This window comes from Saimiri boliviensis, chromosome 19 (assembly GCF_048565385.1).
Source record: "Saimiri boliviensis isolate mSaiBol1 chromosome 19, mSaiBol1.pri, whole genome shotgun sequence".
In the NCBI taxonomy this organism is placed as follows: Eukaryota; Metazoa; Chordata; class Mammalia; order Primates; family Cebidae; genus Saimiri; species Saimiri boliviensis.
The window spans coordinates 21,205,113-21,228,290 of record NC_133467.1 but is presented as its reverse complement, the minus strand read 5'-3'; the positions used below and the strand labels follow the sequence as shown (position 1 = coordinate 21,228,290).

General features: G+C 40.0%; 1 protein-coding gene across 9 annotated transcripts in view; it reads left to right on the top strand.

Moving 5' to 3' along the window:
* The window catches only part of C19H1orf105 (chromosome 19 C1orf105 homolog), a 79,802-nt gene that overhangs the window by 21,730 nt on the left and 34,894 nt on the right, over positions 1-23,178 (top strand). For 4 of the 9 annotated variants that reach the window (XR_012515160.1, XR_012515158.1, XR_012515159.1 and 1 more), the window contains exons 5-7: positions 363-503; positions 16,236-16,416; positions 20,308-22,402. Coding sequence is in view for 2 of the 9 variants with exons in the window: in XM_039459956.2 (XP_039315890.2) it covers positions 363-499 (137 nt within the window). In the remaining 7 variants the exon portion in view is untranslated. The other 5 variants (XM_039459956.2, XM_010336131.3, XR_012515155.1 and 2 more) reach the window with 4 other exon arrangements.

The following is a 23,178-nucleotide window of genomic DNA, read 5'->3' as shown; positions in this document are numbered from 1 at the left end:
ATAACACCAGACATGTTTTATCTTCATTTTTCATTTAATTGGTAATGATGTCTAATACTTGAGTTTGGGTTTTGGATACTCCTTTTAGTCCCATTGACAAGATTTGTAAAAGTTTAAATGTTGTGGAGGAAAAGACAATTTTATTAAAAGAAATTCTTAGGGGAATTTTTTTGTTGCATTTTCTTTTTTTCCTTTTTATAAGAAAAAATAAAAGGTGGATTTGGAAAACAAATTATTAGGTGAATTTTGAATCTGTTTTATAAGGTTGAAGAAGTCTTTGTTGGCCTGTGGTTATTTTCCATTTCTTTAAGAATAGAATCTAAATAGTCCTTGTCCTTCCTTCCTTCTTGTATGTCATCCAGAGAACATTCACTACAGACTGCCCATTCTGGGCCCCAGGACAGCCGTCTTCCACGGATTACTGTCAGAAGCCTACAAAACCCTGCAGGAAAGACGACATTCTTCCTTGTCAGAAAGAAACCAATGGGCAAGACCATGAGGCAGTGAGTGGTAGGAGTTTATCAGCTCCCAGTTCATCATCTTTGACACTGGCACCTTTTCCTCACAATTTTCTTTCCTCTCCAAAAAGATGATTCAAGTTTGCCTTCCTAAGAGTTGCTGGTATTCTAGCCCTCACCTCTAGTTTCTCTCTCGCTTTCCTAAAGACAAACTGGTTTAATTTACATGATTTTAAAGATTTGTTGATGAAAATGGAACATGGTAACTGTCTCATTTAATTTTGTTAAGGTTTCCTCTCTATGTTAAAGCAGAAAACATCCTCTATTTCTAAATCACAAGTTTTCTGTGAAAACTGTTTTTAGCTGTTTCTTCAGGACGGGCCAGAGATGGCTCCATGAAATCCCTTATGAATTCAGCTTATTAAGAATAAAGGAGTGGGCTGGACGTGGTAGCTTATACCTGTAATCCCAGCACTTTGGGAGGTCAAGGCGGACAGATCACCTGAAGTCAAGAGTTCAAGACCAGCCTGGCCAACATGGTGAAAACTCGTTTCTACTAAAACTACAAAAATTAGCCAGGCATGGTAGTGGGTACCTGTAATACCAGCTACTCCAGAGGCGGAGGCAGGAGAATCACTTGAACCCAGAAGGCAGAGGTTGCAGTGAGCCAAGATCACACCACTGCACTCTAACCTGGGCAACAGAGTGAGACTCCATCTCAAAAACAACAACAACAACAGAAAAAAAAAAAAAAAAAAAAAGAATAAAGATGTAGGGCTGGGCACAATGGCTCGACCCAGTAGTCACAGTGCTTTGGGAGGCTGAGGCAGGAGGATCACTTGAGGCCAAGAGTTCAAGACCAGCCTGGGTAACAAAGGGAGACCCTCATGCCTACAAAAATAAATAGTAAAAAATAAAAAGTGTAAATGAGAAAAAGAGAAGTCGTCCTCTGGCCTTATCTCTGTTGGTTAACTCTGGATGATGGCAGAGGATACTGTGATGCAGTGACTGGAAAATGGCAAGGCATTTGTTGTTGCAACCCTGAAGCACAGGAACCTTGCCTTGCCTTGCCCTCCTCACATCACCTCCTTTAGTGATAGTAAAAGTTCAGCTAATCTTTGCTCAGTGAAAACGATACCGAGGGCATGTATTATGTAGTTTGATTACTTTGCTTGGAAGATGTGTGCCTCTAGATTTGTCCCAGTCTATGTGTCCATCTGCAATGTGAGGGAGATGAAAGAAAACTCTAGGCCGGCAAATATTATATTTGTGGGCATATATGTTTCATGTCCAGCTTCTGGGGGAAGGGTTATATATAAAAAGAACATCTCTGTTCTTTAGGAAGCAATGGTCTTGTCATATCTCAAAATCTTGACTAAATGGAAACTGGATCAATATGTGAAAACCAACCTGTGCCTGACTGTATTTGAAAAATTAGCATCATCAGACTTTGAAAACCTGCTGTTGACCTTTTTCTAATACCTCTCTCAAGTGACTAGATTAACCAGATAAGTGAGTAAAAACATCCTGACATCTCTTTCCCTAGAGGGCTGGAGATACAAGGGTACATCGTGTAGAAGGGAGACCCCTGGGAGTCTCTGAAGCCCTTCTTTTTTTTTTTTGAGACGGAGTTTTGCTCTTGTTACCCAGGCTGGAGTGCAATGGCGCGATCTCGGCTCACCGCGGATTACAGGCATGTGCCACCATGCCCAGCTAATTTTTTGTATTTTTAGTAGAGACGGGGTTTCACCACGTTGACCAGGATGGTCTCGATCTCTCGACCTCGTGATCCACCCGCCTCGGCCTCCCTCTGAAGCCCTTCTAGAATGTCTGTGACTTTATTTGAAGAGTGGACTTCAAAAATCTCAAACAAATGGCCTTATCCCTAAGTTGGCCTCACTTCTTGCATACACACACACACAAATAGACAAACAAAAACAGAAAAACTTGCTTGATTGTCCTGAATTACCGGTAGGCTATGATTCTTGGTTTCAGTTCAGTTGGAGTTTAAGAACTCCAAAAACAGTGCCCTTGAATTTTTATCCCATTTCAGATATTGTCAAAGGAAAGGCACATCCCAGGTAACAGTGTTTCCTTCCTTTGTTGTTGCTGCAGATTAACATGTCCAGTGAAAAGATTGGGCAGAACAGTACCCATACATTATGGAGGATATATGCCCTATTCACAATTACTTGGAGCTTTTGAGGTTATCTGAATATTATGTAGCTAGCAAGGTAGAATGCTTCCTAAATATCATCAAGATGGCTTCATCCATAGTACTAGGACATTTCTAAAATCTTTTAAAGCAAAAAAACTCATCATGTTGTTTGGTAGTATGATGACAGAAAAGGATGATCTATATCAATGGTTCTCAAACTTTTGGTCTTAGGAAATTTTACACTCTGAAATACTGAAAATGCTAAATAACTATTTATTGTATTAGAAATTAAAATGGAAAAACTTTTTAAACATTTCCAATCAGCGGTCAGAGTGATGGCATTATTACATGTCATGTGACCACTGGAAAACGCCACTGTACTTGGAAAGTTTTCCAGAGACTACTTGAGAAGAATGAGAAAGGAAATAACATCTTAGTATTATTGTGCAAACAATTGTAACTCATGGACACTAGGGAAGAGCTACAGAGACTCCCAGGCATCCTCAGACTATGTGAATTTTCAGTCTACATGATGTATCCTTGTGTCTCCTGCCCTCTAGAGAAAGGGATGCCAGGACGTTTTTACTTACTTATCTGATTAATCTAGTCACTTCACAGAGGTATTAGAAAAAAGTTAACAGCAGGATTTCAAAGTCTGATGATACATTTTATCATCATTTACCTCCCTTTGCTCAGATTGTCTACTTAAAAACTTTATAAACTTTGGTTTCTCAGATAGAGCGGGTTGACCAGTTAGCACAAAAAGTCTAGTTCCCTTTGAAATCTGATTTCCCTATATGAATGATTATTAATTTTCTTGGGCTAGTGTGAACTCATTTCTCAGAATCTGAGGTCTAAACTTGGACCTAGCGTGGCCTTAACACACTAGTAATACTCCATCTGCAGCTTTGTTGAATAGTTAGCCAGCTGGTGAATTTCCTTTTCAGTTTATGCCTATAACAAAAACCTGAGAGTAATGTCACTGAGGGAAAAACTTCTAAATTGGGAAGTCCAACTCTGACATACCCCTCTGCAGGACTAACCCAATGCTGTCATTTCCATTTAAATTTGCAAAGATATTTGCATATATGCTGTATAATTTTTCTCTACCAGTAGTAGTATTTAAAATAAATCTTACACCAAACTTTGCTTCTATTTTTCCAGTGGGAGTCAGAGTTTTGACTCTGGCATCCCTCTTAGCCCAATCTTTCCTGCACTGAGTTGGATTCTTGGAGGTGATAACCTGGGCTTGTCAAATATTTCACCTGCTGCATGTTTTTAAATATCATCTAAAAGATCTGTCATAAATGGGCCATGGTAATTTCTTCACTATGAAAATCTACTGATAATGTTACTCTGGGTTTAAAGTAAAACACATTTCAGATTAATTTTGCAAAACGGATAATCTTGGGTAGATTTTTGTTATTGTCTAAAGGTAAAAGCTTTTTTTTTTTTTTTAACAATGACTCTTATTATAATAAAAGTCCACAGACATGAGTAAGATATATTCCTTCATCTTTCTTCACCCTAACAGGGAATTTAAGAAATCAGTCAATCTACAAAATTATTTTATTGCCAGGAATGGAGAGAAAATCTGTATTTAGGAAAAGCTATGCTGCAGCTTTTAAAAAGCCAAATATTTAATTCGTCATCCCATCTAGTTCCCAGTTTAACCTTGGGAAATCCTACAGGACTTTACTGCCATGTGCTGTGTTCAAGGTCACTTATAGATCCCCTTCCCCAAACTGTCAAAGCTCAGGGGAGACCTGCCAGGGGCCATCACCTCCCAGCCCTTGTGGTAGCACATACTGGAGCTGCCCATTGTCCAGAACATGTCTAAGAATACATAGCTTCAAGTTGCCTCGGTGTAACGAATTTAATAGAACTGCCTTATTTCCTCCTAAGGAAAGCCCTATTTAGAATGTCCTATTTGGGTATAGTTACCCAGGTTGAGTGAGATCTTAGGAATGAAAAAGGCATTACTGAACAGATTATGAAAGAGTTCCAAGAAGAAGAGAAAGCATGGGTCTTGTTTCTGTAAATAAACACAACTAAATTCTGAAGAGTCAAGGGGAAATTAGAAAATTTAGAAATGAATAAAATTTAACTCACCCTTAGAGAAAACTGAGATAATCAATTGTTTCAACCCTGTTCCCCTCAAAACCATGTTAATTTAGCACTTTATTAAATATTATACCTGTTTAACACATATAATTCTTGTCTTTCTAGAAACATATATAGCTTAATGAGGAAACAATATCTCATGCTGATACCATATCCCTGCAGGAGCTACCCAGAACACACTTCAGAGATATTTCAAATGAAAAACAAAACCTATTTCTAAGGTTACCAAGCAATATGGAAAAAAAATAAATAAATGAAGTGAAATCCCTGAATTTGAGACAGCAAAGCTATAAAGGGTTTAGGTATTAGGATCCTGCCTTTGAGGAGCTAGTAGTTTCAGTTGTAGAATAATATACACATACACATGCACACAAATGAAGAATACATGTGCAGGTCAGTATGTGGATAGGCATGTGTTATAAACAGGAACACTAATTGATTGCAGCAAAAAAGCTCTCCATGTCACTATCAAGGAACAAAGAGGCAGTTGTGCGAACATCTCAAGAAAGTGGTCAGAGGCAGGAAATAGCCATATTCACCTACACAGGAAGTTATCACTTGTTATTTGCAAAGTCTTTGGCAAGACATTTAACTGTCTGGCCAGTGAAATGCAGAATAGTGCATCAAGTACTGGCAGATGTCTGCTGTTTCAAGGAAAACCTGTTCTTAACTTCTTGGGATTGTCTTCCACTCAGTCTGTGCAGGGGGATCATCCTGTAGGGATGTCACATGTCAGAGTCAGGAAGCCCTTTCTTCCTTGATTCTCACATGGAGAAAAATGCAGGAAGAGTCAGATGTGCCTAAAAAACAAGAAAGACATTTGGTAACATTAATTAGCTCCAAGGCATAGAACTAAGTGGCTGGAGGACAGAAATTGGCCAAGAAAGAGCATTTTTCAGAGTGTACCTGTATTTGCTCTTTTAATTTTGAATCGTGAATGTTTCAGTGACTCAAAAACAGAACAAAATGAAACAAACAAAATCTTTTAAAAATTGCCAGAGGGCTAATCTAGGTTATAAACTAATAACATACTGTTTATCTTCCTGGCACTCAAACAACATAGTCCTTGAATACTTACAAGGTTTGGACAAGTTTCCAATTCAAAGAATAAACTTTATCTCTGACCCTTGGAAGTTTTGCCACTGAGAGGCTCCTACTGGCAAATAGTAATATTAATGTAGAATTTTAACCTTTTCAAATTAAGTTCACTTATTTTTCCTACATGTTTGCATTAAATTAACCTTTGTTCTCCCAATTTAAAAAAAGCAACAATGTTTCATATAATGGTATCTATTTAGCAAATGCAATTCTTCCCTGGGGCACAAAACAAATAACAAATAACAAAACAAAACAAAAAAAACCTTTATTTTACTGAAACAAATATCCTTGGTTCTTTTTTTTAGGAAGCTGCCTGCATGGGACTAGTTCCTTTTTGAAAAAAAAATCCTTAATGTATTTGATGGTGCGGCCCATATTACCACTTTTTTTTTTAGATGGAGATTTGCTCTTGTTGCCCAGGCTGGAGTGCAATGGCATGATCTCAGCTCACTGTAACCTCCACCTCCAAGGTTCAAGTGATTCTCCTGCCTCAGCCTCCCAAGTAGCTGAGATTACAGGCATATGCCACCATGCCCAGCTAATTTTGTATTTTTAGTGGAGACAGGGTTGCTCCATGTTGGTCAGGCTCGTCTTGAACTTCTGGCCTCAGGTGATTCGCCCACCTCAGCCTCCCAAAGTGCTGGGATTACAGGCATGAGTCACGGCATCCGGCCTTTTTTTCTTCTTCTTCTTCTTCTTCTTTGGGCAGTATGACATGGACCCAGTCATTCTTTCTGGACCCACCCCAGTGCCACTCAAATTACAGCACCTAGAGAAGAGAATCTAAAACTCCACTAATGCCCTGGGCAAATGTGGCTATGAAAATTGTAACTTCCTTTGTTCTGGATTTCCTACTGCCTGAGAACAGACTATTACGGCCTTAGTTTTCCTAGCAGCTAAGTCACATTGATTCTTTCACATTGATTTGCTACCAGCTAAAGACTTTTTGTTCTTCTATTGAGAATTACTGTTCTGACAGCTTTCCTCAGGCTGCTAATTTTTAAAAATACCTACATGCATGTCCCTGTATTATTTCTTATTAGGGTTTATTCTAGCTAGATTCCAGCCAATTGCCATCTTTCTGAATCTAGATTTCATCATTGACTAGTCCTCTAGAACTTGACAATCTGGTCTTCTGTCTTTTTCTGAATTTATTCTGTGGGATCTAGTTCCTGTTGAACAGAGTCAGGAACCAGATCCCATAAAATAAATTCACAACTCTCTCTTTAGATCAGGGATTCTCAGGGTGCTCTTCTTTATATTTTATTGTGAAAACATTCAAATATACACAGAAGTAGAAATAATAGCACAAAAACACCTATATCTCTTCCCACTGGAGTCCACAACTATCAATATTTTTGCCACATTTCTTTCACCTATATATTGTTTTGCCAAACCATTTTAAAATAGACATCAGGACATTGTACCACTATATAGTTCAATTTGCAGTCCTTCAACACATAACACCATTATATACCCTAACAAAATAGGAATAATTCCTTAGTGTTATATTCACTTAGTCTACATTCAAATTTCCCATTTGTCCTCAACGTGACAATTATGGCAGTTTGTCCAAAGCCAAGTCACAGCAAGGGTGACATATTGCATTTCTCCTCCTTTCATCTAGAACTGTACCCCAACTTCCTTTTTCATTACATTAATCTCTTGAAGAAACAAATAATTGTTTTGTAGAATGCCAAAGAGGTATAAATAATATACCTCTTCATGTTGTTCGTTAGAAATGCTGCTATCAAATAAAGGTCATTTATTAAATAACTGTTAATTTTCCTTTTTAATTATAAATTTATATATAACTACCAATTAGAGATCCTGGCAAACATGAAATAGCACTCATCATTTTCAGGTTGACATGATCACAAGGATAAACTCAGAATTGATCATTTATAATGGTATAACATTGATCAAGTTACTTAGCATCTATGGGTCTTTCCTGTGTTCAATAATGAATCTATCTCAGTAATACAGTTCTTATAAGGATTGATACAATAAGCATGCAAAGTTTCTATTTAGAAACTCTGATCATAGAAGCAAACACATGTTTTCATTTAATATATGAAAGCTGACTAAAACAAATATTTATCCAATGCACATTGTGTGTTGGTAAAGAGGATAGTTAGATGAGCACAATTGATTATCTACTACATGTTCAACATTGTTAGAGAGATTACATTTCATTCTCACAATAACACTATGAGATAGGTATCATTATCCCTATAATATAGATGAGGAAACTGGATCTCACAAAGTTTAAATGACATACCCAGTTGGGAATTGAACTTAGGTGTTTCTGAATGCATACCTGGAGCACCTCCGACTTCCCTACTCTGCCCCTCTGATTTAATAATACCACTCCTTGGACAATACAATATCTAAGATATTATATCTACCAATCACTACAACCTTGTTAGAGTTAAATTAGAAGTACCAATTCCCTCACTGAAATCTGCTACCTTCTGAGGGATACATCTGGCTACAAACCAAACAAAGCCAAGCCTTATCTTTGGGAATTTCCCCAGAGCGGGAAATGCCACACACTTGCTGCAGGCAGAGGCCTCTCTCCTCTCAACCTGCTAGACATTCAGGTTTACTGGAAATGTGTCATGTCTTTGGAATGGGAGGCAGGAAGGAGCCAGACAGAGCCAGGTACTGGCATGATACTTGCCCACCAGGATACACAAGGCTTGGGAGGTGGGAGGTGGCAGGTAGGAAGGCAGACTAAGCCCAAGAGCATGTGAAAGTCAGTGCACGTGTGTTGCACCAGTCAGTCCTGGTGTTTTTTTGTCCGCAATTGGAGCCCAAATAGAGGGGTGTGTGTGTGTGTGTGTGTGTGTGTGTGTGTGTGTGTGCGTGTGTGTGTGTGTACTTGGAAGTGTCAAAGGCACTTCTTACCTGTGGTAAAGCCCAGCCACTGGACAAAGCTTAAGGGGCTAGATTCTTGGCTAGGGCAAAACTGGGAAGACCAGGGATTTTCAGTGGGGCCATATCATGCTTTCTGGGGGAGAAGGGTGCACTTAGAGATTGCATTCAGTATTAAAATATTTTACGTTCATGTATGTTAAAATATATTTGTGTTTATAATACAAAATGATGAAAGCTAATTGGAATAAAATCTTCTTAGCCAGGAGGATGTGCAGATGAACTCTAGGTAAAAACTGTTACCTTTTGCATAGTGACTTTTCAAGGGAGTTGTGAAATTTCTATGTTAAACAAAAGAGGGTGTTAGTTTCAATACTGAGAAATCCTTGGAGAACAGAGGGGAAATGAAAAATTCTGGGAACAGATTTGGCACTGGAAGAGCAATAAGTTAGCCTAGGGCCTATCTCTCTATTTGGTTTATTTATTTTAATAAACATTTTCTGAAAAACCTACTAAACACCAGGCATTGTGAAAACCTACTGAGCAGCAGGCATTGTGTTGGGTGCTGTGAATACAACAGTGAATGTGACCATTTTCTGCCCTTTAGAAGTTTGTGATCTCATTACGCAGTAGAGGCAGGTTAACAGATAACAACAACAAAATCTTAGAAGTGCTATGATAGATGTATACACAAGGCACTAGGAGGGGTCTCTGGCCCAAGTTCAAGGTGGGGAGGAGCAGAAAGAATTTCGTAGACCATAAATCCGTTTTAAAGAGCACCTGGCACTGGATCTAGTGCAAAGAGGCAGTCTCTGAGGCAGAGTGATGAACCACAGTGATGGCAAGTTTGGGCTCTGTACTATGCTGGCTGAGTTCCAGTACAGATGGGACAACCTTGGGCAAGTAAGTTGTTGCTCTAGACCTTGGTTTCTTCCTCTATTAACATCAAAATGGTAAGATAGTATTGGGGGCCAACCTCCTGGCCCTAGGAAGGTTCACTGACAAGCTCATAATCAGCAGGTTAATTGGAGAAAAGACATATGCATTTATTTTAAATGCATACACAAGAGTCTTTGGAATGAGAACCCAAAGATATGGGAGAAATTATCCATATCGATGCTTAGATTGAAAAAAGTATGGACAGTTGTGTAGAAATATGACTGGACAAAAAAGTTGTGATCAAATGCTAGTAGACTGAGTGGGGAAACCAAGCAAGACCTGCCTGTTTGAATCCTTCTTGGCCTCTCTGAGCATGCATTCCTTCCTCTGGGTGTGCAGCAGGACCTTTTTGGGGAAAGGGGGCTCTGGTTTTTATGGCCCACCATAGAGAAGAGGGATTCTAGTTTCTATGACTAGCTTCAGGGGAGAAAGGTGCTGAGAGACAGAAGGGTAGCAGAAGGTCAGAGAAAAACTTTTACCTGTAATGCTGCTTCTGAGGCCTTCATTGTGGGATATTGTGTTCTGAGCCCCAGTGTACCTATCTCACTGGATTGCTATGAGGAGTAAATGTAGTAATTATGTAAATCACTTCGGCATATAGCTCTCAATACATATAAATTATTAATTAATTTAAAATGCAATATGGCCTAATGGATTTGAAGTTGTGTTTGGGGGACTTTTAATTAGGGTGTTTTCTGTCATTAGAAATTCTCTTCCAATGCTAGTCAAAGTTTTTGACTCTTCATTTCTAGAACATTACACAAGAGTCAGTGAAAGTCATCTATCAAGGATTGACATACAAATTAGAAATGTGGCAGTGTTGGCTTTAAAAGGGAGTTCATGGTTAATGAAAAGCTACCTCAGCCAAACCCAGCATGTGCTCTCATTCGTTTATGTATTTATTCTGTTGATGTTTTTGTTCCTAATATATACCAGGTACTATGCTTTATAGTAATCTTACAGAGATGATTTATACATAATACTTTTCCATAGAAACTCACAGTCTTAGAGAGAAAGAGAACCACAATACCCTATGATAATGTGATAGCAGAGGTATGTACAAAATGCTTTGGGGAACTCTCCCAAGTACGGTAATGACTAATACTGACTGCACATCTGGGAAGGTTTCATGAAGTAGGTAACCTTCTGTTAGGTCTTTAATAAGAGTTTCCCAAGCAGATACCTGTGGGATGGGAACATTCCAAGAAGAGGAGATTGCTTATGTAGAGAACCAAAGCATTGATCAAAAATGATGTATTCATGGCAAAGAGCATGAAAGCATTGTGTGAGATTAACAGGGGAATAGGTTAAAAAGGTAGATTATGCCAGTATGACGTGTGGCTGTGCAATACTTACTGTATAGGCCAGAGACAACTAGAGGCATGATCAGAACAGATCTGAGAAAGAACAAACACTGGGAACTGAGCAGCAAGAGAGGAGAGACTAGATAAAAAGAAATCAGGCTTTTGCAATAATCCAGGCAAGGCTGGTAATCTTGAAAGTTTCTGACTGTATATGCAGTTTGGCCATATAGAAAGAGAACAGGACTGTAGATGCATTTCTAGTAGTCATCAGTTTAAAGGTGATACTTAAAGCTATACATATCAATGAGCTACCCCAAGGACATGATGTAGTGTGGGAGGAGAGGGGTCCAGGTGGGCAGGCCTGGAGAATACCAGCAAAGAACAAGGTAAGAAAAGACAGCAAGTTAAACTGAGAAGAAATAAAAAGTTGTTGTCCTAGGGCAGGAAGGAGTTTAGGAAGTAAGAAGTTATCAATGGTGCCAAATAACATAGGGAATTTAAATATGAAAGGAACAAAAAGAAGTCACCAGATTCCATGGTTAAAAAGTTAGGGTAACCATAGTTAAAGTATTAGGGACTGAAGCTGGATTGCAATGAATTGAAGAAAAAAGACAGTTTGGTGATAAGAAAGAGAGACAAGGTTGAAGAAAAGGTATCCTTAAATGAGGGAGAGATGGGAACCTATTTGAATCCAAGCCTGTGGACACCTAAGCACTCTACTGCTTTCTGTCTGTGAGTTGTTTTTCAGATTTAAAAAACCGTAAAACCTCTTTTATGGTGTAAGGATCTCATTGGCAGTCTTTTTAAAAAACTGTATCCATGAGTGCTACGTGAAACCTCTCTGCTCACTCTGCACTGGCTTTTCTCCCCGCCCTCAGCATATCCACAGCGGGGACTGCAGGGACTACAGGAGGAATGAAAGGAAGCCTGCTCGCCAGCTCGAGGGCTCCTCCAGGGTCCTACCTTCTGCCTGCTGCAGTCCTCCTCACATGTCGGCTCCCCTCCTTCCTGACCCAGGTGCAGTGGCTCATGCCTGTAATCCCAGCACTTTGGGAGGCTGAAGTAGGAAGATCACTTGAGCCCAGGAAGTCAAGACCAGCCTGGGCAACATAGGGAGACCCCCATCTCTAAAAATGTTTAAAAATTAGCTAGGCATGGTGGCACCTGCCTGTGGTCCCAGCTACTCAGGAGGCTGAGGTAGGAGGATTGAACCACTGAACTCCAGCCTGGGTGAGAGAGTGAGACCCTGTCTCAGAGAGAGAGAGAGAGAGAGAGAAAGGAAAATCATCAATACTGGGAAAGGAAGGCAGGAGGGCTTTAAAGAAAGAAGATGGAGAGATTCAAGATATCATGGTTGTCCATGTTCCTCTCATTTCCTACGTAAAGTAATAAAAGAAGGTTATAAAATCTTCCTTCAGGAGGGTTTTGAAGATTAAAAACACAATTTTGTTGGCTGGTGTGCCTGTGGATCCATCCTGGAAGTGAGGAATAAACCAAGTGGTCTTTCCAATGTCTTCTAGACTGATGATACTCTGCATTTGGACACTGAAAAGCCACTCATTCATCACTCAGCAAACATTTACAAAATACCTGCTATGTATCAGAGAACAGTTAGAATTCTTTTGGTTGCAAGTGACAGAAACTCATTTCTTACCTTAATACTTCAAGAAAAACAGGAAGTGCACTTGAAGAATCCTGGTTTTCTGCCAGCGCAACCAACCCACAAGAAGAGCAGGGATGCAGCAGACCCCAGGAACCACTGCAGCCAGGGACCTGATACAGTGAGGATTCTGTCTCCATCTGTTTTCTTTGTTGTCTTTTTCTTTCTCCTGTTGCAGACTGTCTATTTCGTTATAGTGAAAAATGAGACTATGGACATCTTTCAAGATTTATGTCTTACCGTTTTTGGCTGCTTGCGTTGTACCAATAGAGGTGAAACAAATATGACTAAACCTTTATATCTGTAAAATCAAGGTGTCATCAACTGGTGCACTACACAAAAATGCTGTCAATTATATTCTTAGGAAGTCTGAATGCAATGCTATGTTTATGAACAGCCGAGATTGGCATCTCTCTTTGAGAAGACTGCCCTAATTTTCTTTGTAAAAGGCACATCCTGTCTCTCCAGTTCAGAGGGTTGATCTGTTGCTTGGATTTAGTCATGACTACAGAAGTGAAGATGACGGTTGAGTAACTGGTTTGTCAACTCTTGGGATTATATAAAAGAGGTGTGGTACTATTGGAGATGAGTAGTATGAAGTGGGAAACGAGAGGAGTAGGTAGAGAGAGAAGAAAGGAAACAGGAGAAGGTGGTTACTGGAGTTAATGTAAAATCCACTCCAAACTTCCCTTCCTCACAGTTCTGCATGTCCTTCTCCATTCAAGAATGAGAAGGATGGGCTCTCCTGAAAAATACTGAGGGGCAAAGCTCTTTGATCTGAGACTCTCTAATCAAAGTTTGTTTCTTTAGCTCCTTGGCAGTCTGCTCAGCTCTTTCCCTAGAGCTGTGTCTGGTTGGAAAGGGGGCATGAGACTGAATGAACGACTCACACCTTAGCTTCGTTTCCATGACAACCAATCTTCACCCATTGTATTTGGGGTCTCATAACTTATACCTTCCCCAGGAGGAATTGGTACGTTTGGATAAGGAATGGGGCTATCTTGTGGTCAAAGAGCTGGGTTTTTCAGAACTCTCTGAAGGATTGACCATTACTTCTTTTCTTTCCTTTTTCCCTTTTTCTCTCTTTCTCTCTTTCTTTCTTTTCTTTCTTCCTCGCTCTTTTTCTCTCTTTCTTTCCCTCTTTTTCTTTTCCCTTTCTTCCTCCTTCCCTCCCTCCCTTTCCTTCCTTCCTTCTTTCCTTCCTTCCTTCCTCTCTCACTTTGTTGCCCAGGCTGGAGTGCAGTGGTGCAATCATAGCTCACTGCAGCCTCAATTTTCCAGGCTCAAGCAATCCTCCTACCTCAGCCTGCCTAGCAGCTGGGACTACAGGTGCACATCATCACTCGCAGTGAATTTGATATATTTATTTATTTATTTTTAGAGACAAGGTCTCATTATGCTGCCCAGGTTGATCTCAAACTCTTGGGGTTATGCCTCAGACTCCCAAAGGGCTGGGATTGCAGGCATGAGCCATTGTGCCTGGCCTCAAATGACATTTCTTTTAGAGAAACTTCCGTTTTCAATGCTTAAAGTAATAGCAATTCTTTCCAGATGGCTTGAAATAAAAACATTCTCATTTCCCTTTAAAAAATGGCCACAGTCCAATATCTCTCAAATAATCCTACAACAACAACACGCTAAAGTGTGCTTCATCATTTGTTAGTCAAATGGGAAAGTAGGAAGAAGTGATGGATTGGTGACAAATTAACTCAGCCAGCTGGTCCAAGTTAGGAGCCATCTCTCCTCTCCCTGGATGAAAATGGCTGTCCAAAATTGCAGGATTTCAGGGGTAGGAATGTTTGAGGATTGCTTGCAAGTCAAAGGATTCATGTGGTGAGAGTCACAGGGGAGATGGAGGTGTACAGAGAAATGAGGATGGCAAATACCTGCACTGAATTATTAGTGACTCTGGGATCCTCCACTGGGCCTGAAGGGAGAAGCCATGACTTAGTCATTTCTCTCTCTACAGCTAGCAGGATTGCTATTTCTATGTCTCTACCTCATAGCTGGCACATATCAGCTGTTTTGTAATAGTTGATTGACTGAATAAAAGTAGGACTTGATGTTTGTGAGCATATCTCAGGAGCTCTGCACAATCAGGGGCTTCCTAGTGGCATAAGATTTGTTCTCCATAAGTGAAAGAAATCTTTCTTTTTATTTTTTTAACTATCCCTCATTTAACTCTGATTTGATTTTTCTGAACTGGGCTCCTTGTTAACTGGAAATTTGATTCCAAAAACCTGGCTCCAAATGAGATACAGAAGATAAATTTTCTTTCTCCTGGGCTCCTAAAAGAGGAACAATTCATTCTGGGATCCAGAAACTAAGCCCAGAATAAAAATTCTTACAGATTCTAAGCAGAGCTCAGAATTAAACAAACGGAAGTGTCTTTCAGGGTTATCTTCATTGAGGAACCACACAACTGCCTCAGAAAAGCAAAAACAAATGTTCAGTAAGTATGGAGTTTTCTGCTCATTGTTTTCAATTAATAAGCCCCCTAGGCCTTACAATAAAATCTGGGGTGTTCACAAAGTTGGATCTCTTGTTTGTACATGAGACTTCTGGAGTATACTGGCTTAAAATTCAAAAACAGTAAGGAAAAGATAAGCAATGAGAATTAGTATTTGTCACTGAGAAACAACAAGGTAAGATATGTTTACAGCTTAGTGGCTAAAAGCAGGGTCACTGATTGCAGCCTGACTGGGTTTGTATCCTGGCCCATACCTTACTGCTACCATATGGCTTTGAGCAAGGCTATCATGAGACTGGAATCCATTTTATCAAGAAAACTGCTTAAAATATACCTAGAATATAAGCACTCAATAAATATGAACTAATCATACTATTATTTTTTTAAAAATGTTTTCTAAATCACAATTCTAATGAGGCCTGCTTGAAATACTTCAATAGCTGTTCATTTCTCCCTGGATAAACTGTCCTTTAGCACGGCCTTCAGAGGCATCTCAGGGCTGGCCTCTGCTTACTTATCCCCTGAGACTCCTCCCAGATCAAACCAAGCTCCAGCTTTACTTAGAGCTCTTTGAATTGCCTTCCTCTTTTATATCTCTGCACATATTCTTCCTCTGCTTGAACTATTCTTCCCACTCATTCACCTGGCTGATATCAATTTGTTCCTAAAATAGCCCAGAGATCAGCTCTTCCAGAAAGCCGGAATACTGATCAGCTCGGCTTAGGGACTCTTCCCATAAGCTCTTACTTTCCCGTGATCTGCCACATCGTGTTCCTTATCATGCTCTGCTGACATACTTTCCTTCTCTTCCTCCCCCGCGGACCATGTGCTCCTTTGGGAGAAGATGTGGCATCTTTTTCTCCAATGTATCCCCAGCCTGTATAACAGAACAGGTATTCTAAAAAATGCTTGGAATTTTAAAAATGGCTAAATTTTTAAAATAAGGCTTAAAAATGAGAAGACTTAAAGATAAGGTTTTAAAATACATTATTCTATAAGGACCAGCCAAGGAAGAATTAAAACCCAAAAGAAAAAGAAGTAAATACAGAAAAATCTGCAATTTCCTCACTTCACAATTCACTCCTGTTTCCTTACATTTGAAGCCTGGGATTCACTCTCTTCTATTTATTTATTTATTTATTTCCAGTTTCAAATTCTTCTTAAGAGCATGTCAGGAGTCACAGTCTCCAGCGACTCAGGTCTTTGATGCTGTTACCTAATCCTGCTTTATTTCCTGCAAGCAACCACAGAACCAACTCTGATCCTCGACAGGAAATTCTGAGCATTCACCATTTCAGATCCTTTTAAGCTGATTATGATTCTTAGAGGTAAGAGATCCAAGGCTTTCCATAATCTAGACAATGAGAAGCCTGTCTATTTGAACTAGCTTGGCACTGGATTCATAATACCCAATTGCCTTTACTTTTTGTAAGAATGATAGAGGGCTTCAATTAATTCTTTAAATACCCTTGTTAGTGTAAATACCAACCCATCGCACATTGATTCGGAAAGTGATAGCTCAAGGTCATTCAGCAGGTCAGCGGCAGAACAAGGAGGTCAGATTCTAGTTCCAGCCAACAGGGGTTCTAGGGTCATATAACCAAGTCAGTCCTTTCTCCCTTTGACATATTTTATTCTGGACACAGAGCTATGGAATTAAAAATGGAAAGGGGGCAAGCTTAAGAGAAAATCATATATTGAACAATGATAAGTGATATCAACGTGTGATAAGTAACATTTATGTATTCCCTGTGAACTGGTTCTCAGTAATCTGAAAGGCACTAGCAAAAGCAAATGTCCTAAATTACCCAAGGGTATTACCCTATGTTCCTTTCTTTGGCATGAAACCCCCCACTAACAAACCAGAATAAATATTAGGAAGGAAATAAGATGTCTGAAGAGTTAGGGACTCTTTCATCATTTTCTTCTGCCATTTCTAAAGATTTTGCTTTGAGATTAATTGGGTATAAACAACTGAAACACCTTTTTTTGGATATTTGATCATGACAAGTGGGAGAGACTTCAGAATATTTCAGTCTCAAGTGGGAATAACCTCAAAGCTATTCACATTTCTCAGCAGTAGGCAAAAGAATGGTCAGGGAACATTACAAAGTTGATGAAGTCTCTTCTAGTCTAAAGTCCCAGGAGTCTAAAGATCATATATACCTCTATAGCTCTTTTTTTTTTTTTTTTGGAGTTTCGCTCTTGTTACCCAGGCTGGAGTGCAATGGCGCGATCTCGGCTCACCGCAACCTCCGCCTCCTGGGTTCAGGCAATTCTCCTGCCTCAGCCTCCTAAGTAGCTCGGATTACAGGCATGTGCCACCATGCCCAGCTACTTTTTTTTTGTATTTTTAGTAGAGACGGGGTTTCACCATATTGACCAGGACGGTCTCGATCGCTTGACCTCGTGATCCACCCGCCTCGGCCTCCCAAAGTGCTGGGATTACAGGCTTGAGCCACCGCACCCAGCCCTCTATAGCTCCTACATCAACTATATAATCTGTCACTTAGTAGATGCTCAACAAATTTTCTGAAAAATAATTGTGAGTATATGGCTTATTCAATGCAGAAATTATGGTATCTTTTTTTTTTTTTTCTGGAGACAGTTATACTGTTGTCGCCCAGGCTGGAGTGTAATGGCATGTTCTCAGCTCACTGGAATGTCCACCTCCTGGATTCAAGCAATTCTCTTTCCTCAGCCTCCCAAGTAGCTGGGATTACAGGCACTCACAAGCACAGCTGGCTAATTTTTGTATTTTTAGTAGACATGGGGTTTCACCATGTTGGCCAGGCTGGTCTCGAACTCCTGACCTCAGGTGATCTGCCATATCAGCTTCCCAAAGTGTTGGGATTACAGGCATGAGCCACTGTGCGCAGCCAACTCATGGCCTTCTATCTTTATTTTCAACAAAAAGTGCCTTGATTTGTATCATTCACTGATTTCTGTGGTGTAAATCTTCTGACATGACCAGTTTCAAGCTACCAATGGCTTAACAATCAACTCACAAAGTTAATGATCACTTTCATCACTTTCATAACCAGTAGGAATCAATCCAGTACACCAGAGCTTGACTCTTTGTATTCAAAAGCAAGTCAATACTGAGTGGTTTCAATGTATTTAGCCCTCAGAGGGAAGGGATACTCACAGTTGGCTTGGGAACAGAAATTCAACACTGTAATAAAGCTTCATGCTTAGAAAAGCGCATAGGTGATGCCCTGTGGGAACTGTCAAGGGCTGAAATCGTTTTCTGCCTCTAACCTAGTATGAAAAATTGAAGAAGTATATATAGACCCCTCCTCTGCATGCTGCATCTCCTCCTCTAAGCAAAAAAGAAAGAAACCTCAGCATGCATAAACCCTCTCCAACAGGGCTGAGGTTTGCATGAACATGAGAAAAACTCAAATCCAGGTCTGAATGTGCTCAAGTCACAGTTACCAATTTAAGATCTTTGTAATGGTGGAGATTAGATCGAAGAAGGTTATTTCTAATCACTGTACTGGAATGTTTATTTGTGATACACCAGGAATATTTTTTTGTATGTTAACAGAAAAACTAAACTCTGTAAAATATTTTTAAAATGTTTATTCTAAACCAATATGAGTGACCACAGCCTAAGGAAAAACACAAACCCAAGAAGTCTGGTCCTGAGGTGGTTAAATTACAGATTGGTTTTATACATTTCAAGGAAGTAGGAGTTATATACATTGGTATGTATGCTTTGGAAAGTATACATTGGTTGGGCCCAAAAAGGCAAGATATCTTGAAGCAAGGACTTACAAGTCATAGGTGAATTCAGAGATTTCTACAATCTGCAATTAAAGGAACAAAAATTTGTCTAAAAGCTTGGAGTTATAGAAAGGAATTAAGTTATGAATGCTATGTCAGAGTCAGCTACAATATGATAGGTTTAGCAAGATTTATTGTTTGTAAGCATGACTTACCACTTGCCTTCTATGGCCTTAGTCTTATTTGCGATATGGCATCTTATTACCAGTTTGTTTTGTTAGCCTGATGATATCTATTTTAACATTAATGCTGGTCAGTTGTTGTACCTAAAAAGGGAGAAAGCATAGCCAGCCACATCAGATCCTCCCTTATGCTCTCTCCCTTTTGGACTTTAGGTAAAACCGTTTCGAGTTTAGGCACTCCCAGTTTGTAAGGTTTCTCTGGGGTCCCTTTGACCAAGAGGGGAGCTGCTCAGTTGGTGGGGAAGGGGGGTGGTTTAGGATTTTATTTTTAGTTTATATGTGTTTTGCAATAAGTACTGTTCACCGAGACAAGTAATTGTTATTTCCATTCTCCCACAATTGACATCATTCATATACTTTTTGTTAAAAGCTTCTCCACTTCTCATGCTGCTAACTTAATAGGATTTCCTATACATGAATGCTTAGGATGAGTATGCTGTGATATGTTCCTCAGAGATACATGTTTTCAGCCCAGTGTGACTCCTTTAAGGGAATACATCCTCTTCACAATACACTCTGGACAGATTCAGAGCCAGACTCACAGAGTTCTGGTCATAGTCTGCAGGACTGAACCTGGGGCCCAGGTTGACCTGAAGCACATGTACTTCCTTCTCCAGATCTGCCCTGCCCTGGAGTGGGGAGATTTGCTAGGGGGATGAGATGACAGCCATACCAACAGGGTTCCTCTAAGGCTCATACCTAATCTACCACTCATCAAATAAAAGGCAGGTCTCAGCCTATTTGTCCATTTACACATTTAGTTCCACATCACTCACCTCAATCTACTTTTTGCATGTCACTTGATCCCACTCTTGTTTTTCCTACTATTCATTTTTCTAATTGTCTCCTTTCTTCTTACCTAAGCTCATCCTATGAAATCATTCTACTTTGTTTTCTTCTTTTCTCCTTGGTTGGGACCTCGTAGTTTACCATAGGAGTTACCAGCATCTGAGAAGTGAAGAGGTCTACATTTGTGCCTTGGCTCCTTCACTTGCTGGCTGTGTGAGCTTGGGAAAGTAGCTTTACCTCTCTGAGCCTCAGCTTCTTAATCTGCAAAACAAGGGTGCAATGATTCCTTATCTTAGGATTGTTGAGGCAAAAATAAGAACATACTGTATATACCAAGTACCCAGCAAATGTTTCTGTGGTAGGTACTTAAATATGTTAGTTCTTCATAACGTTACTTTAGTAATGTAACATTACTCTTCGTAACATTACTTTTATCTTTGGTATCACTGTTGTCTTCAGTAGAAGTGGTGTTGTCTCAAGTGACTTGGATAATGCTTACAACTCCAGCCCCAGCTCAGCTCTACTTCCAGAAATCCCCATGGCCAAGGTTCTTGAACAGAGTGTTGGTAAGTGCTTTATAGGTGAGGAGATACTTATAAAACTCATGTCAAATCTGCTTCCAAGCATAGACCTGTATAACACTCTCTTCCCTGAGATATCTTGCAAGACTGTCTTAGATAAGAAAATCCTTAATGACATTTTGATTATGCTTGCCATGTACTTTGCTATTGCTGACACAAAAATATGTCTAGACAATAGACATTTTTTTCTCTAATTTACATTTGATAATACCGGCTTCTTGGCTTTTAAAATGAATAATGGCCATTGAAACCATCATGATAATAAAATGATTTATTTGTTTTCCCTCTAAAATCTGAACCAGAGCTATGTAAGATGGCCTCTTGTACCTCTTACTGAAGGTCAGTCTTAAGTCACTTGAAAGCCCTTCTCCTTTTCACTTTCCTCCAGTGTGCTGGGGAAGTAGCCAAGCTCCTGAAATAGGACAGATGTCACCTGGATTTGTGACATCTGGATACCCTTGAAGGCTGCACCCAAACTCATCTGTCAGAAACAGAGGCTTGAAACTACCTTCAGGGTAAAAAATGCCTTTGAATTTTCCAAGATACGTGCAAATAGACTCCATTTATGTGGTTATGTGTAGCTCTGTGTGTCAGGGGAGTAAATCGTGCTTTATAGGTAATACGACAACAGGCTTTAGAGGGATTTGAGAAATCTAAAGAAGGCAGGAGACATCCAGGAATGAGGAACAGGAAGAACATGTGGGGTTTTCCAGTGGGCGCTTTGAAAGGCCATTGTCTAGTCACTACTATTAGGGCCTTCAGCAGTCCCTGACAGCACCATCACTGTTCCATTTCACTCCATCCCCATCCTGTCTCCTCCCTTCCTTCCTAAACTCCCCAACTCCTGTTCCTGCTGCCCAATCACCCTGCAGTTCTATTCCTGTCTTTGACTTCAAATGGGTAGGTGGGAGGACTAAATTTGTCAATAGGATTCCTAAAAGCTTTGCCCAGAGGTCTAAATTTGTTTTCTCTCAAGTATTTGTCTTGTGTCAGGTTGCAAGGTGCCTGTTGCCATAAGGGCTGCATAGAGCTAGCCCAATATTACCACACTAAAGTCACAAGTCCTCAGCCCAACCCTTGCACAGTAAATTGGTATTTTGTTCTAGAACCTTAAGAAGGATAGCCTGCAAATTTAAAGGAGATTCAAGAGTTGGAAGGTCCCCAGAAGTCATTTTAGCCAATGTCAAAAGCTGAAGACCACTTAAAATATTCTTCACAGAGAGTTGTCTGGCTTTTGACCAAATTTCTTCTTCAGAAGAAGAAATGTTTAGGAAAATGGTGAGGGAAGGAGGTTTTGTTCCTTTTGAATACCATCGTGTTGTATGCATCACTTATTTAAGAAAGTAAATTAAATATTTTGAAAATACCTTCAATGTGAGGAAGCTCATTACCCCCAAAAGCAGACTGTTGCATTTCAGACAGCTGGAATTGGCAGAAAGTTGTTTCTTGGGCAGGCGTGGTGACTAACAGCTGTAACATCAGCACTTTGGGAGGTTAAGGCATGTGAATCACCTGAGGTCAGGAGTTAGAGACCAACCTGGCCAACATGACGAAACTCCATCTCTGCTAAAAATACAAAAATTAGCCATGTATGGTTGTGGGCACCTGTAATCCCAGCTACTCAGGAGGCTGAGGCAGGAGAACTGCTTGAACCTGGGAGGTGCAGGTTGCAGTGAGCCAAGATTGCACTCATATTGACTCAGAATAAACCCCTCCAAAATATTTTCATAGTTTGGTTTTTTCATTAACAAGTTGCACCCAAATACTTTTTCCTGGTTCCCTTATGACCAAGGATATAATCTGGGACCTTATGACCAAGATATAACTGATGAGAGAAGAAAAGTCTGCAATCATGAGGACTGAAGCAAGGCCTTTCTGCCTAGATTCTTCTTAACCTCTGAGCATGTATTTCCTTCTGGGTTTGGGGCAGAGCCCTCTGCAATCAGGGGTCTTATGACCTACAGCCAAATGAGGTAAGTCAGATAATTTCTTTATGGACAATTTTTACACAGAAAGACAGATGGAAAGTTAAGAGTAATAGCTTTAGTTTTTGTGGCTAGATGTAGAAAAAAGAGGTTCTAGTTTCTCTGACCTATCATGGCAAGGAGGGATTCTGGTTTCTAAGATTAGTCTCAGGGAAGAATGGGGCTAGGAGACAAGAGAGCAGCAGCAGGTCAAAGAAAACCTTTTGCTTCTGAGGCTGTTTCTGAGCCCTTCATTCTGGGATATTGTTTTCTGAGCCCCAACAGTGTCCTACCTTGGGCAAACTAATAGGCCTTCCCAATCCCTGAACATTATCTCCACTGCCTGTCTCCTACCATAAAGGGACCCTACTGATCTATTAATAGATGCCCTCTGAGGTACCCGTCCAGTCTGTATACTTAAAATCCTAAGTTCCCCACTAACTGAACCCTCTCTTGGCCATAGGGAGCCCAGAGAAACCTTAAAAACTTAGTTCCTGGCCATGACAGCAAGAAAGGTCATACATACCTTGTTATACCACATCCCTTTTGGAGTTTAGGCACAACTGACCAGCATTACTGTTAGAACAGAGATCATAAGACTAACAAAACAAACTGGCAATAAGATACCAAAGGATATGCAAGACTAAGATTATAGAAGACAGGGTTAAGTGATGCCTACAGACTATCAATCTGGCTACATTGACTTCAAGTTGTAGATGGAGCCTTACTCTTTTAACCAATTATAAATTAAAGCATATCTAAATTCACCTGTAACCCATAAGCAC